Source organism: Rutilus rutilus, assembly GCF_951802725.1.
Source record: "Rutilus rutilus genome assembly, chromosome: 3".
Classification (NCBI taxonomy): Eukaryota; Metazoa; Chordata; class Actinopteri; order Cypriniformes; family Leuciscidae; genus Rutilus; species Rutilus rutilus.
This window is the reverse complement of record NC_140211.1, coordinates 14,395,404-14,412,508: the sequence shown is the minus strand read 5'-3', so window position 1 is coordinate 14,412,508 and position 17,105 is coordinate 14,395,404. Positions and strand designations below refer to the sequence as shown.

The window sequence follows — 17,105 nt, the reverse complement described above, 5'->3', positions numbered from 1 at the left end:
TTATAAATGTCTTTACTGACACTTTTGATCAATTTAATGCATCCTGGCTGAATAAAAGTATTAAGAAAACGTACCGACTCCAAACATGTAACGGTAGTGTATTCTTTTTTTTTTATCGACAGAAATTTGAAATATTCTACAAATATTTCTGCTAATATAATGTTGTGCAATTGTTTTAATGACATTTTATTGTGGTATCAGCCATTTCATATTTACCAGCCCCTAAATAGCACATAAAAACAAAATGAACTGTGGTCGGTCCTTTTATATAATGGCATAAATGGGTGGTTCGTGACCAAAACAAGCTGGACCTATTTCCTTGCAGGGCTCAAACCATCAGCCTTATACATTCTGGCTCCGAGTTTGAGCCGCTAGGCCACACCATGCACCCACTAAAAGCAGTGAGATGCAAAAGCACTTGCGCATTCCAATTGATTCCTTCTTTGTTAGGATTGACCTGGTTTCACACTGAGAGTTGTCCCTGCAGTCCCCTTTCTGTTAAGTAATTAGTAAGAACTAGTTTAGCAAGAATTCTTTATTCCTGTAAAATCTGTAACTTTGGTTACTATTTCCTCTTTTATACTTCTCTGATTGGTATTCATGTTTTACACTTCCCTGCTGGAGATTTTGCAAATATACTACAACGATACTGCAACAGTTGTTTGAGTGAACAGGTTTCTATTTGTCTTTAGACAACTATTATTTATCGATGGAAAGTTATATGCTCGCCAAAATCTGCAGTTTGAGTCTTTGAACAAGTTCAGTCGCTCTGGTCTTGAGAAGAACCGCACAGATGATTCATATTTAGATGTGTGGCGAGTTGACACCGGCCAGGTCAGCGCACAGCATAGGGCTCTGATATTAGACCCAGATGGAGCTTTGTGCATGCATGGCTTTTTGGATGTATATGAAACACATGATTGCTAAGATGTACCGCACTATACAATAATCTAGAGTATAGTAGTTTATGAGTTTATGCATGAAGCCTCTAGCATATTCTGCATTAGAAACCAGTTTTAAAGCTTTTTTTAACTTGGAACATTTTGGAAGTGTAGATTTCAGTGTCTGAAAGTCAGTTAGGCAATGTGTTGTTTTTATGTCTTTGTCTTATGTTAACTGCTATAAGAAGCTACTTTTAAAGTAGCTTTATTATTATATTTTTATATTATTATATTATATGTTGTGTGTTGTTTTTTTGTCATCATGACTTACATGAACTGCCTTAAGAATCTACCTTTAAAGAAGCTTCATACAATTATTATTATTATTATGAATTACTTTTATTATATAAATCGAGGGTGAGGCCAGAAATGTTCAACGGGGTGGGCCTTCATAAAACAGTGTGCAAAGCGTATGAAAACTGCATGCCAAATTACCAAGAATAAAATGTAACCCAGCACAGTTTCAAGTTCAAAGTTTCAAAACTGCAAACAATAACCTATAAAAAAATTACACTGTAAAAAATGTCTTAACTTGAGTTCTGTTGCTTCTCTAAATCAAGTATAATCAAATTAGCTGTTACAAGTAATTTCAACTTAAATTATATTAAAACTGACTTCAATCCAGTTGAATCTCGTATAACTTATAAAACATAAAGTTGACATTGCATAAAAGTAATGTAAAAACATATGTTTCCATGACTTATTGATCATATCATTTTTTACACAGCATGCCAAACACAATATAATGGCTACGTCACTATAAACGTTAAATGAATTAATGTTTAGAATTTTTAGAAGTCAGAAGAGCCCAAACCTAAGGCTCTATTATATTCTGGTCCCTAGATAGGGCTCGAGTTCCTCCATTAATACATTTTTCTGGCTCATTTGATCAGCCACCATGTGAAAATCATATGTGATCACGTTTTCATTAGCACAAATTTGTGACAAGTCAAACTGCAAAATGTATCAGGTGTTAAAGATCTGCACCACCCCAGTATGAGAAATACTGACGGTAGCCTCAGAAGATACCACTAATGAAACTTCTCGCTTTCTTAAATTATCTCATCTAGTACTGCAAGTTCCTGTTTGACTAAAGTGAGGTTAACATATGTCTTGGCTTATTTCATGCTTAATTTTGCACTGTAAAACACTGCGTGCTCTGCCTCACTCTGCATTTGAATCCAAATGGGCTCCACTCTGTTTTTTCATAATATGGATTTTTCCGTCCCACCCAAAGACTCCCTCCCTCTCTCTCTCTTTTTCTCTCTCTCTCTCCCTCTCCATTGAGCGTGTTGTGATGTTCCTGTGCGCTCTGCTCCAATTTACACACAAACAGAACGAGAAAAACAAAGAGCCTCCCTCACGCTCCAATCTCCTCCCTCAGCACAGACAATGCGAGGGCATGAGTAACCTGCTGCCGATGTTTGTTTCCCGTACAGGGCAGTGTGAGAAAGTCCCCATTTTCCTCCCTCGGACACCTGTACCTTCTATAGCACACGCTGCTCTTTCCAAAGGCCCGCAGTGAAAGTGGAAAAACAGCTCAATGACCCTCTAAAGAGACATCCTGAGGAATTTCCTCACATTCAAAATTCCTGGGAAGTCCAAATACGACTGCAGTGCGGCGCATTTGATTTTATTACTCTAATAATATATGCAAAACTTTATTCAAAAGGCATACAACTATATTTGCCTGTATCTTGTCTTGATGGTTAGAACTAGATTTGGCTTCATAAACTAGGAGTGGCTTGCTTCCCACAAATGAAAAGTTGTTATCTAAAGAGGAATGATCAGATGTTATTTTTTAACAAGACAATGTTCCTGCCCAAATTGCAAAGAGAATCAAGAAGTGGCTTGTGAACAAGTCCATCAGGTTCATGTTTTGGCCTGGTCAGAGTCTAGATTTGAACCCGATAGGGAAAATTTGTTCCACGTTAAACTCAAATTAACTGGGAGACACTTTTCAACTACTTATGAACTGTTTGAAGCCATTAACATTGAGTGGGAAAACACTGACAGTATTTGTGCAATTCTTGCTAATTTCTTGACTAGTGATTTGTGATTTAAATGGTTAAGACCATTAAAAAAAAAAAAAATTGCCCAGGAATGTGGTTTCAGTGTTTGTTTTAATTTCAGACCATTTTTTAGTACATTTGTTATGTTTTGTCATTTCTATAGTTTTAGTTTTTATTTATTTCCAATTAGTAATTTTAGTGCTTTGACATTCAACAAGGCAACATAACTGTCAGATAGTCTTCATTTAGTTTTTTACTAAATGCCTAATGTTTTAACTAAAAACCCGTTATCTAATACAGGTTTTTTTATTTTTTTATAAAAATAAAATAGTTTCTAAAATAGTTTTCAATAGCTTTAGTTTAAGTGAATGATAATAAATCTGCTTCAATGTTATTTTTAAGGGTGTAATATTGCACCTTCAACGTTTAATTTGAAAGGTTAGAAGTATGCTGAATGATAAAACCAGATAAGATCCTCAAAAGTCGTGAGAAGGCTGTGAAAAATGAAACGCAACAGATGTGGAAATAAGGCGTCATCCGTCCCTTTTATTTATTAAGTCTGAAAAGGTGTTGAAGGTCACATGAAACCCAGACCTGCCAAAAATGATAATCTATCCGCTACATGCAAACCTCCCATTTCAGGAATGCTCTCGCTGGACTCAGATCTCAATGCATGCCAAGTCAAACTGAAATGTTGGTTCACAAAGAAATGCTGATTCCTTATTCCTTGGCAAAACAGGGTGTGAAAGAGGAGCCAGCCAAGCCTAAAGAGGTGAGGAGCGCTGGGAAGGCGGGCTGGTTGAAGAAGTCTTCAGGGAAGTTCTTGAGCAGCTACAAGGACCGGTACATTCAGCTGGACCGAACAGTGATTGAGGTCTATGAGAATGAGGTAAGTCTGCTGAATCATGATAAAACCTAGACTATGAAGAAACAACCCCGTTGTACTTCCATAATGTGATTTATTTCTGAGTAAAATTTAATATTGCACAAGAAAAAGGACTGGGACTTGATTGTATATCTATTGGGAAATGGATTGGATTGTAAAGCATTCCCACTGGTGGTGGTTGAGGAGAGATTCCCTGAGATGATTGTAAAGCGCTTTGGGTGTACAGTAGTACATATGAAAGCCCTATATAAATGCCCTATTCTATTCTATTCTATTCTTTGCTAAAACAATTTTTTATTTGTAGCTACAGGCTGTTGGTTAACATTAAAGGGATAGTTCACCCAAAAATGAAAATTCTGTCATCATTTACTCACCCTCAAGTTGTTCCAAACCTGAATGAATTTCTTTTTTCTCCTGAACACATATTAAGATATTTTGGAAGAATGTTGGGAACCAAACAGTTGTGGGGCACCATTGACTTCCATGGTATGAAAAAAAAAATACTATGGAAGTCAATTGAGCCCATCAACTCTTTGGTTACTGACATTATTCAAATAACTTACTTTGTGTTCAGCAGAGGAAATAAACTTATTCAGGTTTGGAACAACATAATAGTGAGTAAATGATGGCAGAATTTTCATTTTTGGGTGAACTATCCCTTTAAGCATAACATTGGTTAACAATAGCCTCCTGTGTCAAGGGAAATGGAATATGGGAAATGGAAATGGATTTCGTCCCCATAAGAATAATGTGCACAAGTTTTCTCGAAAGCTAGTTTTTGTTTTTGGATGGATCTTTACTGATTTCCATCCCAAATGCAAAGCAGAACGAATTTAGATTTATCATTAGCCATCTATGCTTTATCAAGTCATTTATATTGAGTTCTTTTCTCTTCCAAGTTTTGAGTTGTTTTGGTGAAATAAATAGTTTCACAACAGTGTACTAAAACATCTACCTTCACTTGAAGAATGAAGACAAGACAAAATCACAAATGAAATCACTTAAAATGTCTTTTTTTTCCCTCTTAGACAGAATTATATAGCTCAATACTCTTATGTGACAGTGAACTGATGTTTGTAGTCTTTCCATTTTGTCTATAAGGAATTTAATTGTATTAATTATGTTTAATTAATTTGTATTTAAGTTTTATTTTATTTTTATATTCTTCATACTTTAAAATAGCTTGAATGTAACCTTGCCTTTAGTATATGTGGTTTTATGAATATGCAAATTAGCCCTGCTTCCACTCACTCACACCAGCCCAGAGATCCACTCGTTGACGTGATTGGTTACAAGGTAGTTTGTGACGTCAGAAACGCCAGCGATTTCAAACCGTGTTTTTGAGACTGTCTTTGGTTCACTGCAGTTTTAAGGAGAAAATACTCAGCAATGGTGTTCACTTATGAATTTGCACATGGTTTGTCTTAAAGCATATTAAAAACACCACATAGACATATAAACAATATTAAAAACTTGATTTTCACCACAGGGGGATTTTAATTATTGAAACCCATGAAACCCTTTTTACCCCATCTTTTTAAATCCGTATGACTCTCCTTCATCTGTTATTTTTATCAGAATGTCCAGGCATCTTTTTTTCATACTGTAAAAGCGAATGATGACCCACAGTGGTCAGATTTTTGGATCTGTTCTTAACACACACACACAAATGTAGTGGACAAGTCATAATGACTATTTTTAGTCTTAAAGGATTAGTTCACCCAAAAATGAAAATTCTGGCAGTAATTACTCACCCTCATGTTGTTCCAACCCCGTAAGACCTTCGTTCATCTTCGGAACACAAATTAAGATATTTTTGATTAAATCTGAGCGCTGTCTCACTCCTCCATAGGCTTCTAAGACATTATAACTTGCTGGCCCAGAAAATGTATTAAAGACATCGTTAATATAGTCCAAGTGGCTCAATCTTAAGTTTATAAAGCGACGAGAATACTTTTTGTGCGCAAAAACAAACAAAAATAATGACTTTATTCCACTTTTCATTTCCTTCTCTCTGGGCCTCGAGTCTTTTCACGTAGTGTTTAAGCGTAGCGCGTCTGTGTTGCACGTCACCACGTAGGCTCACTATTGGGCGACGCTGGTCATGTGTGTCATACGTGGTGACGTGCAACACAGACGCGCTACGCTTAAACACTACGTGAAAAGACTCGAGGCCCAGAGAAAAGGAAATGAAAAGTGGAATAAAGTCGTTATTTTTGTTTGTTTTTGCGCACAAAAAGTATTCTCGTCGCTTTATAAACCTAAGATTGAGCCACTGGAGTCACTTGGACTATATTAACGATGCCTTTAATACATTTTCTGGGCCAGCAAGTTATAATGTCTTAGAAGCCTATGGAGGAGTGAGCCAGCTCTCAGATTTCATCAAAAATATCTTAATTTGTGTTCCGAAGATGAACGAAGGTCTTACGGGGTTGGAACAACATGAGGGTGAGTAATTACTGACAGAATTTTCATTTTTGGGTGAACTAACCCTTTAATGCAGTGTGAACATTCTGCTAACTGTTTTCTATGGAAGAAAGTCAGTCATACAGGTTTGAAACAACATTAGGGTGAGTAAATGGTGACAGAATTATCATTTTTGGATTAACTATCCCTTTAAATGGAACGTAGCTAAAACTCCATGAATTAGCATCTTTCGAATAATAAAATTTTTTGGTTTATCCTTTTACAAATAGAACACTTTTCCCTGTCGTGCAGGAATTAACAACATGCCTGGAGAAAGTGGACTTGGACAACTATGTCACTTGTCACGAGTTAAAGAGTCCCTTCAAGAAGAAACACAGGCTGGTACTAATACGAAGCCCCAAGAGCGGTAACAAGGTAATAATTAACATTTCAGCACAGTACAACGTCAAGTAAATCAGTCTACCATTCCTTTTGTATGTGATATAAAGAGTGGCTCACATTAGGATGACAATGCAATACACAGTTGTCGATGGCTGCCTTGCAGTTGTGACGTCATTAGTTCAATATGGCACGCACTAGAGGCACACTAGGTCATTGTACTGAGTCTCATGAATCAGACACATATCTGAACGGACACATGACCAATGATGAGACGGTTACTCATGCCACATGCTCTGTGCCACTTAACTGATTTCACATTTACTGTAAATGATGACAGAACGCGTATGTGAAAGGTCGGCTGTTGCACGTTCAAAATAGCTGAGTCGTGCTTGTCTTTGTCCTTGGTGTCAAAAATTGCGACACTTATAAAATGTAAGATAAAAATTGATAAACATCCTGTGGTACAGGACTCCATGTTTCAGATTTTTAATATTTTATCTTGGGTTAGTAATTCATATAGTATGTTTTTGGCACTGTACTTGGCACCACGAAGGTTTCACAGCCCAGTTTTTCACATGTTTCTAAAGCTTTGTTAAAAAGGTTTAAAAAAAGTTCAAATGTTAACCCACTCATCGTGAGAAAAGCAAGACAACCTGATATTTCCTGTGTTTATATATATCAGTATTATTTCCTGTGTTTTCTGATGTATAGGCTAATTTCTGTTCTGTTTCTTTAATGGTTACAGAAGATTTAACTTGAAGGAGTTTGTGCATAGTAAAAAGGGAGAAAGAGTTTTCTTACCGTTTGGTCTGTCATTATGGATAAAACTCGTGTTTAAACGTTTAAGGTAACACAAGTTAAAGGTTTAACAAGTGAAACCATAGGATAGATTACAGGAGCCAACAGGATTTTGTATATTTTTGTAATTTTGTGTTTTGATTAAACTCGCACTTGTTTACGGATTTTTTGACTGACTTCTGTGATGAGTAAGAACGTTTTTTCCTGCCACTGTACCAGTGAAGTTAACATAGGACTTTGCATCTACACAACCTTTAGCAGAGCATCACTTCCTGTCCTAGTGTTTATATATTCAAAAGGCAGCGGCAAGATTTCCTGTGTAACCTTGCAAATACTTGTGGTATATCAAAACAGCCGCAAACCATCATATTTTCACTTTCTAGTGAAAAGTGGATTTTCCTCCATAGACTATATGTAGAGTGTAAAAAGTAAAAAAATATGTAGAGTGTAAAAAATATTGTAAAAAGGTGCTTTGATAGGTTAACTCAAAAATTAGATGTAATATTATTTTTCTTACACTTTAAATAAATGTTATTTTAGTATTATTTATATACTTTTAAAGTATTTATTAATATTTATTTATTAATATAGCTTCTATTTTAATATTTTCAATTTTTGTAAACATGTGCTTATGTTATTTTTTATTAGTTTTGTTTTTAAATTTGTATTTATCTTTACTTTTATTTCAGATTTAGTTTCAATAATAGTACTTTATTTTTTAGTACTTGAACTTATTTTAGTTAGTTGGCAAATTTTCAAATGTATGTATAATAATGTAAATAACTGAAAATGTTGAAAGTGACAATAATGTAAATAATCATTGTTCACACTTCTTTCAATGAGCGCTCCAGTTTTACCAACTTATAATTGTATTTTAAGCCCCACAGAAATGCATTTTAATTCAGAAATTGAAAGCTTGTTAATAATAGAAGCGGTGTATTGAAATCATTGTTTGTATGAATTGCATTATTAATGTATTTTTGAATAAATTAATAGATGTGTGAAAAAGAATGTCACATAATTGACCCAGATACAGTTTTAAGGGCATTAAATGTTTTAAAGATATTTAAGCATTCAAATTCTTTTTTTGTTTTGACAAAAAGATATATATATTTTTTTAAAGATTAGTTTCACTTTATACTTGTAGACTGCAGGATCTTGTTACTGTGTGTCAAACTGTTGTTTCCTGGCGCATTAGAGTTGATGGTACATGATGACTTCATCCTAAGGGAGTGACATGCACATGATATGTCATAACTTTTGGGACATACACTATGTGTCATACTGCTCTATGAGCCCATATCTCTTACAAAAATAGATTTTATTCTGTAAATATTTGTAGAATTCTTTAGCATATTCGGTATATTCAGTGTTTACTATACGTGAATCCATGTGCTCTGAATCTAGAGAGTCTTGGAGGTGGGGAGAGGACTTTAGAAATGCGGAAGATACCTAACAGGCGAAATATGCTTTATTACTAACAGATGACAAGAAGCGTTGGCGAACTGCAAAGAGCTCAGCAGATGTCAAGAGACTTCTCTAGAAGAGAAAATGTGTGTGCGTGTGCGTTTAAAGAACAGCCAGACCATCATGTCACTTTTTCCTCTCCTGAATATTGTGACCAGCCAGCTGAATGAGTCAGACACCACAGCCTAGTGTTTTATTTTATAATTAAACTTCAAGTACTGTAGTTCTTGAAAAGAGTTTAAAGATTTAAGAGATTCCAAACCCTCCTGTTTCACTTTTTTTATGAATATTTTAGGCACACCCTACTCTAAGAACATAAATCTTTTCATTTTTTTTTTTTTTTTTTTAGGGTGAAGTATACTTCGGAGGCTCATGCTGAGCCTGGCAAAATACAGGATGCTAGACACACTTCATATAAACCTAACACAGCTCAACAATGGGACATAAAAACAAACATCCTACGGACAAATCACTTTGTTTTTTTAGTGATATTTCAGTATTTAGGGATGTTCATTGCAAAACAGAAACTGGATACTTGATAAAACGTTCATAGAGTACTGAATATATTTGTTAAAATGTGGTCTGCAGATAATGCATGTGGTCCACCATAATATTAGGTGCGGGCAACATGACATTGAATTCAGGGTTATTTCAGAATTTTATTTCGTAAAGAAAAGTAAAATAGGTTTAGCACGTGCAACTGAAGCTGTAATTTTTTCAATGTTTTATTTATGTGTATGCATATACTATTTTCAAAGACTTCATCTAAATTTGTTGTGTTCATTTTAGGTCCAAGATGTCAAACTTCAGGCACAAAATCCGGAGGAAAAAGAAGCCTGGATCAAGGCACTCGCTGAAGGAATCAATAAGGCAAAGAACAAAATTTTTGATGAGGTACTGTTCATTGTTCAGCTATTAAACTTTCCGGTGATATTTGAAGACACGTATATAAATAAGGCCATGTCATGCAAAAAAAAAAACGTACCAATCCTTACATTGAATCCATACATGAATGACCATAATTATTACAGTTACATATACCAAGCTAGCTGCTTATTTTTTATGGTTTGTATCTCAGGTAAAAGTTGATGAAAGCTGCTCATTAGAACATGTTACTCGGACTCGACCTAAGGGGAACCGTGGAAGAAGACCGCCAACAAGGATACACATGAAGGAGGTACGATATAATTGTTTCAAACATACAAAAAAGCCTTTTAACATTTATCATCCCTGTTGGAGGATAATTAGGGATGCATAGATACAATTTAGCCAATAAATGGCTAATATACATTTTTTATAATTCGTCTAAAACTATTAATTACAAAAATACTGAAAGATAAAATAAATGATTTTAATAAATTAATAAATGCATTGTTAATTTAGGCGTCACAACAGCATAATGTAATATAAGGTAATAAAGGAAATGAGCATGCACAATTAAATATGCAATATTGAGTTGTTTAATGCTTTTGAATAAATCTCTTATGTTCACCTAGACTACATTTATTTGAACAATGAGCAGTCTTAAGAAATAATATTACAATTGAAAATATTGTTTTGTCTATTTCATTATATTTTAAAGTGCATTTTTTTCCAGAAGCCATTAGTTCAGTCTTCAGTGTCTCATGATTCTTCATAAATCATTCTTATATGCTGATTTGCTGCTCAATAAACATTTGTTTTTATTTTCAATGTCTTTACTGTCACTTGCTGAATTTTTTTTGTTTTTTTGCTTTTTTTTTTATCGTACTGACCCAAAACCTTTGAATGGAAATGTATGTATTGTGAATCCCTGAGTACAATAATCCAGCAATATCCTCTAAATATATTATTCTGGCTATTCTTACAGGTTGCGAATGTCTCAAGTGATGGAATATTGAGACTGGACCTTGATGGTGAAGTTACCATGCCGAATGGAACTCATTGCTTGAATACAGAAGAGGATAAACAGACTGAAACTTCTAAACCATCTGTGACAATGAACAGCATTCAAGAGGAGGACATAGATGAAGAGTCCACTCCTCAGAAGAAAGTTATAAAGCCACCCATGCCGCCATCGAAAGACAACAAACCCTGTGAAATCCATGAAAAGGATGAGCCCAAAAATGAGGAAGCTGCACCGCAAAAGAAGATTCCAATGCCACCGATGCCTCCATCAAAGGAAACTAAACCCTGTGGATCTGTTGACGGGGCTGCTGTTGAGGAGAATATCTCAGACAGTAAAGCAGAGGTTGAAGCAGATAACACTGACACTTCTGAACGAACCTCCTCCACCAAGAGCGTCCAGCCCCCTAATCCTCCATCCAAACATATGAAGCCCAGCCAACCGGTAACACCAGCCACAGTCGCAACAGAGGAAAAAGAACCTCAAGAGAAAAATGAGGAGGTTGAAGGTACCAAAGTGAATGGAGCTTCAAACGAGAAAGAAGACCAGAACAAGTCAGAAGAGGGAGAGACCTTTGTCGTATCCAAAAAGGTAATGAAACCCCAAGTAGTAATGTGGGATTCACCCTCTATGCCATCAAAAGAACCTAGTGCTGAACAAGAAGTGAAAAATTCAAAGAAAGACTCAGACACCACTGGAGAAGTGGCAACCTCTGAAGAACCTTGCCAACTTAATCTTACTCCACTTTCGACCCCTGAATCTGTAAAAAAGAGTCCTGGTCCCCCTGCTCCACCCAAGAAGAAGCCATTTAAGGCACCTGCCAAAAAGGAGGACACTCCCCCACAAAGTGACCCAATGGTCCTTACCGACACCACCCTTTTGTCTTCAGAAAAGGTCTCTGAGCAGTCTTCAAAAACAGATGACATCAAATTGACGATTCCAGAACCCAAAACTGAGCCTGTTGGCGACGTGTCAAGCGAAGAGTTGGAGGAGAAGTCTTTAGACAGTGGTCAACACTCAGGAGAAGAGTCTGAGACTGGTGAACAAGTTACGCCGTCCTCCCCAAAGCTCAAAGGAAGCTCCCAGGTACTAGATTTAGAGACCAGCGAGGATGATCTAGAACCATCCGACAGCAAAGCGAAGAGTTTGGAGGAGCCATCGTTAAAAAACCCGTCCACCACCCCAGAGACCTCAGTTCCCAGTGCAAATCCAACCCCAAGCCATTGTGCCAACAATTCCCTGTTTCTCTCTATGCCTCTCAAGCATTCTTCCAAGGGTCGCTCCGCATCCCTAGGAGACCTCCTTGCGGAGAACGCAGAGAAGGTGGAAATCGAGGGACAAGAGATACCAATTAAACGGCATGGAAGTGACATGAAGGACTTGCAAAGCAAAGTGTCTTTTGAGATAGAAGCGACGGGAGAGCTGCTGAATTCAATCGCAACTGGACAGAGCGGAGAGGCGGAAATGAAGGCGGAAGCGAGACCAGAGATCCTGCTCAATGAAGCAATGGAGAAGCTCAGGAAAGCTGACCAGTTCTTACGGGAAGCCAGGAGCCTTAAAGATCATAACAAAAGCAACAGATTAAGTTTGTAATGGTAAGTGTTGGTGGAAAGAACCTATAGGGATGATCTATGCTGAAAATGTTCAGTATGCTAATGATCAAATGCAATTCTTACCCCCATTTTCAAATCTCCAAGCTACTATTTAAACCTCGCAAGGCTAAGATGCCTTACAGTTTTGCTAATGTAGCTACGAAGCCTCTAGATGGTGATACTGCAGGCCTACGTATTGTTGCAAGGCTGACAAACCATTTTCTCTCCAAAATAAGTAAAAACTCAAGAGCTAAATTTGTACATGCTACATTTTATTTTGTGGAGAAACAGCTAGTTAGCTCACCTGCTGTAATGTCAAGTGTGTTTTTAGCTTGCTTCAGACTCTCTTTAGGATTTGTTCCTTATTCCATCAATTTCCTAATGATTTTGGTCTATATCGCACTTTGTCCTGTAGATCTGAAGATTTGTTGTACACAAAATGTGTGCCTCATGTATCAGATGACAAATCCCCATAAATAACATGTGCACATAACCACTATTGGGATAAGTTAGCTTTTTACGCTAACACGTTTGTTGAACGGTTTATGTTGTATTTTGAATTTTGCACTGCAACTCCTGTGTAAAAAAGGGGTTCAAAATGATGTGTGAAGGGACATAGTGAGCTAGAGCTAGTGAAAATGAGAAATCGAGGAGAGATACCGAAGTGCTTTTTAAAGTTGTACCTAGTATGTTTTGTTCACAAGCCCTAATTTCCCACTTTTAAAAATACTGTAAGCTACTGCAGCCATTTTGCTAACTAAACTGAATTAGACCACCCGCCCCTTTAACCACACATCCTCTTTCCAAAAACTCCGCCTTTCAAAGCCTTCTCAGCCAACCCGAATGTGCGCGGTAATTCCCAGGGAGATTTTCCTGAAGATTGTTTTCTGATTGGCTGCTCTCCTGACACTTTTTTTTTTGCTGTTTACAGAGCCAAGACAAAGAGACAAGTGTTTTTCTTAAGACATCCATTTCAGTGATATCTGAAAATAATAATAATAATAATAAATTACAGCACCTTTAAACCTTGTTGATCATAAAATAGCTAAAATATAATAAATAATGGTTAATCACAGTTTAAAACAAAATATATAGCACAGGGATAGTAGTGTACAACATAACTATATTTCCTGGTCCATGTCTGTTGTGGAAAGTGCAGGCCAGAGTTTACAGTTAGTCTGTGTTAGCAAGATGCCTATTCAGAGATGTTTTCACAACATTTAAAATTATTCATTTTAAATGTATCAGATATGAAATCATAGTAAAGGTGAAGAGTAAACATTAGTCCATGATCTAATGACTACCTAATCTAAAGAATATCCATTTTACAATTTAAAATGTTCACCAATACAGTTCTAAAAATGTTCTTTCATGATCTTTTATGCTCACCTAGACTAATTTATTTGATCAAAATACGGTAAAAACAGTAATATTGTGAAATATGATTACATTTTAAAATAACTTTTCTATTTGAATAAATGTAAAAATGTAATTTAGTCTTGTGATGGAAATGATTTGATATTATCTGTTACAAACAATTGTGCAATGTTGAAGCCGTAATAGATTTTTATTTTCATGATTCTTTGATTAATAGAAAGTTCATAAATGTCTTTACTGTCACTTTTGATCAATTTAATGTGTATTAAAAGCATTAATTTCTTCTTAAAAGATCTTTCTGACCCCAGACTTTTGAACGGTATTGTAGGAGTCACAACTTTAAGTTGTAAGCTTCACCCAGTTGTCTTAATTTTCTGCCATTTTCTTCTTCTCAAAGTGTTTGCACATCATGGTAGCACTGCGAAAAGACACATGATCATGCACACACTGTCAGTAAATGGTCTGTCCATTGTGTTCTGTCATACTGATGATGTGGCCACAGCGGTTCACTCTTCACACAGTCTATTAATAAACTACAGATGCTAGCTTCCTGCTGCCTAGCCCAATCAACATGTCACCTTTAGTTTCTTTACACAGACATAGCTGGTTACCACAGCCCATATATAAAGTTGTTTTTTATAACTAAACGGTTACTGAGCGTCTGCAAAACCAACTTGTGTAGGAGATGGTAACATTAAGTTAGTTTTACTTCAAATTATTGTAGACCTAATAAAATCGGGAATATTCCCATGATGAAAAGTGTTTTTTTTTGTGTGTGTGTGTGTGTGGTACCATTTTGTTAGATATGATCTTACATGTAAATACTCTTTGATATAAAGTATAGTCTTTGATAATGAGATTCATCTTAGTTCTTTGTCCTTTGCGCAGTACATTACTTTTAGCGTTTAATTTCCCAATTTCCCTCTGATGTTTCGAATTGTACTCATATTTTTAATGCTTGGTGAATATTTGAACATTATGTTGTAAATAACACTGCCGCCAGTGAAATGCTTAATATTTAAGTTATTAATGTTCTGACATATTCATGTTTGTTGTCTGTCTAAAACAAAGCTTAAGAACAAATTTAGAATTACTGTTTACTGTTAAATGTTTACTATTGAATTTTGAAGAGGCTGATTGTTATATTATGTCTTACAGTATCTGGTAATTGCATTCACTAACTGGACTAATGTTTTTTTTTATTATCTAAATGCATATTAAATGTGCAAAAATGGGAAATAATTGCTTTGCAAGGCATGTCTAAATAAAGACAGAATGTCTTTAATATTCACTGTGTTGTCGGACTCTTTGTGGCTTTTTCTGTCCAATTTAATATATTAAATAATATATGCAGTACCGTTGAAATGTTTGTCATGTTTATGCTCTTTTTAAAGAAATTGGTGCTTTTATCACTTGCATTAAATTAATCAAAGAATGGTTCAAATGAATGCTATTGTCTGTTTCTCCAAAACGGTTTGACTTTCTACTAGAACGGAGTTGAATTAGTCTTTTTTAGTTGGAAGTTTATTAACATATCTTTCATACACACTATTTTCAATGTTTATGTGTATTTCTAATTAAATCAACTGAGCTGCAACAACTGAAATACAAATGCAGTGTTCGAGCTGTATACATGCACAGCCGTACACAAATACTTGGTATGTTTAGAATTGACTAAAACAGGAAGTGTTTTATACACAGAGCTTTTTGCTTTTACCATGTGTTTATTTTTATTTTTTGGGTGATGTTATTAACTGGATTACATAAACAGAGTAAATGTGAGTTACTGGAATCAGTGTGTGTGTGTGTGTGTGTGTGTGTGTGTGTGGAAATGGGCAGGTATTCTTGTTTTTTAGCCTAAAGAATCAGTTCCGCATCATGCTTTAGAATTGCAAAATGTGGAACTGGTCAACAGAACACTGCCTGCTTACCACAACTACACAGACCAAAGATAGCCTACCCCTTTTACACATTAAAAAAGCCCTAGGCTAACGTTTCAATGTTGCTTCGCAATGTCAAAAGTCAAACTGAAAATGTAACATTACGATATCAGGAGCATGTAGTCCTGTTGACCAATATGATCCTGAACTTTACAGCCTTTAATATCCACAAATTTTCATTAGAGTTGGTATAATGTTTGTTTTTTTTTTGTTACGCTTAGCATCCTCTGTTTCCTCCTTATAGAAGTGATCTGTATTGTCCTTTTCATCTTGAAGTATCAACATACAGTGTAGATAACAGGCCTTGAGTTTCACTCGTCTCCCTCTGCTGGGCATGATAGGAGATGTTTTTTGGAACAAAGTCTGCTTTGTTTCCTTAGTGACTGTTTTGTCATACTACAATGTGCACATGAAGCCACGTTTGAAACCGCATGCTATTCTAATTTCTACCTATATTTTAAATATTTACACTGTATGCATCTACACACACATGCACACAGTATAATTATGTGTGATGTAATGAATAAACTAGAAGGAATAGAATAGAATAGCACAGAAGTAATGTGATTTTTAACGTGACTATTTAACCAAAAAGCATTGATATTTCCGAGATGATAACTGAATGCCTACATGCTTACTATTTTAAATGTTTATTGTTGCATGCAAACTGTATTCAAAATCTATTTTTTTTTAAAGGTTTGCTAAATTTGCAGTATTGGACAACATAATGTTCCAAGTATGACAGCATGTTTTTTAAATGCATTGCTGATTTTTTATATTTTTTGCAACAAAACATTTTGATCATTTTAAATATTTGCACATTGAATATTGGATTGCTTCTCTATCCAGCATGCATTGCTTAAACAGTTATGCCACTATGCAACAAATCAACTCAACTTGTGTGACTCACAAATGTTAAATGGCCTATTAGCCCCAACAGCTGTGCATGGAAAATGAAATGGGCCAGAAATTAGTTTTGGAAGTGAAGCTAGCGAGAAACCTGTCACCATGACATACAAAGCAGTATGTGAGTCTGCAGCTCTCTCTAGTGGAGGTTTCTCATAATAATGGGTCACAGCTCTTTGTGTTCAAACAGATCAATGTTTGTCCAGCATTCATGTTAGTTTACTCAAAGCCAACAGGCAGAAAAACAAGCTCAATTGCCTATTGTTACACGACAAAGATCAAATCTGATAAGGAAATAGATGCAATAAGAATCAGCTATCGATGAAAAGAGTCTGATAACAGTGAGTAATGAATTTAATTATTTGGAGAAGAACAGAAAATTAAATGATGAGATTTCATAAAGGAATAATACCATGAGAAAATAAACTCACAAAGAGTAGTCTATAAAATGGTGTAGCCCAGCATTTGTAGATTCATATCTCATGATGTAGGC

The 17,105-nt window shown here is 35.7% G+C and overlaps 1 protein-coding gene across 1 annotated transcript in view; it reads left to right on the top strand.

Annotated features, from left to right (window-relative positions):
- Positions 1 to 13,430, top strand: part of plekho2 (pleckstrin homology domain containing, family O member 2) — a 16,401-nt gene extending 2,971 nt beyond the window's left edge. The window contains exons 2-6 of the mRNA XM_084403831.1: positions 3,693 to 3,842; positions 6,558 to 6,680; positions 9,702 to 9,806; positions 9,991 to 10,089; positions 10,762 to 13,430. Coding sequence (XP_084259957.1) covers positions 3,693 to 3,842; positions 6,558 to 6,680; positions 9,702 to 9,806; positions 9,991 to 10,089; positions 10,762 to 12,390 — 2,106 coding nt within the window. The 3' untranslated portion in view covers positions 12,391 to 13,430. The remainder of the gene's footprint in view (positions 1 to 3,692; positions 3,843 to 6,557; positions 6,681 to 9,701; positions 9,807 to 9,990; positions 10,090 to 10,761) is intronic.
- Positions 13,431 to 17,105: the final 3,675 nt, after the last annotated feature.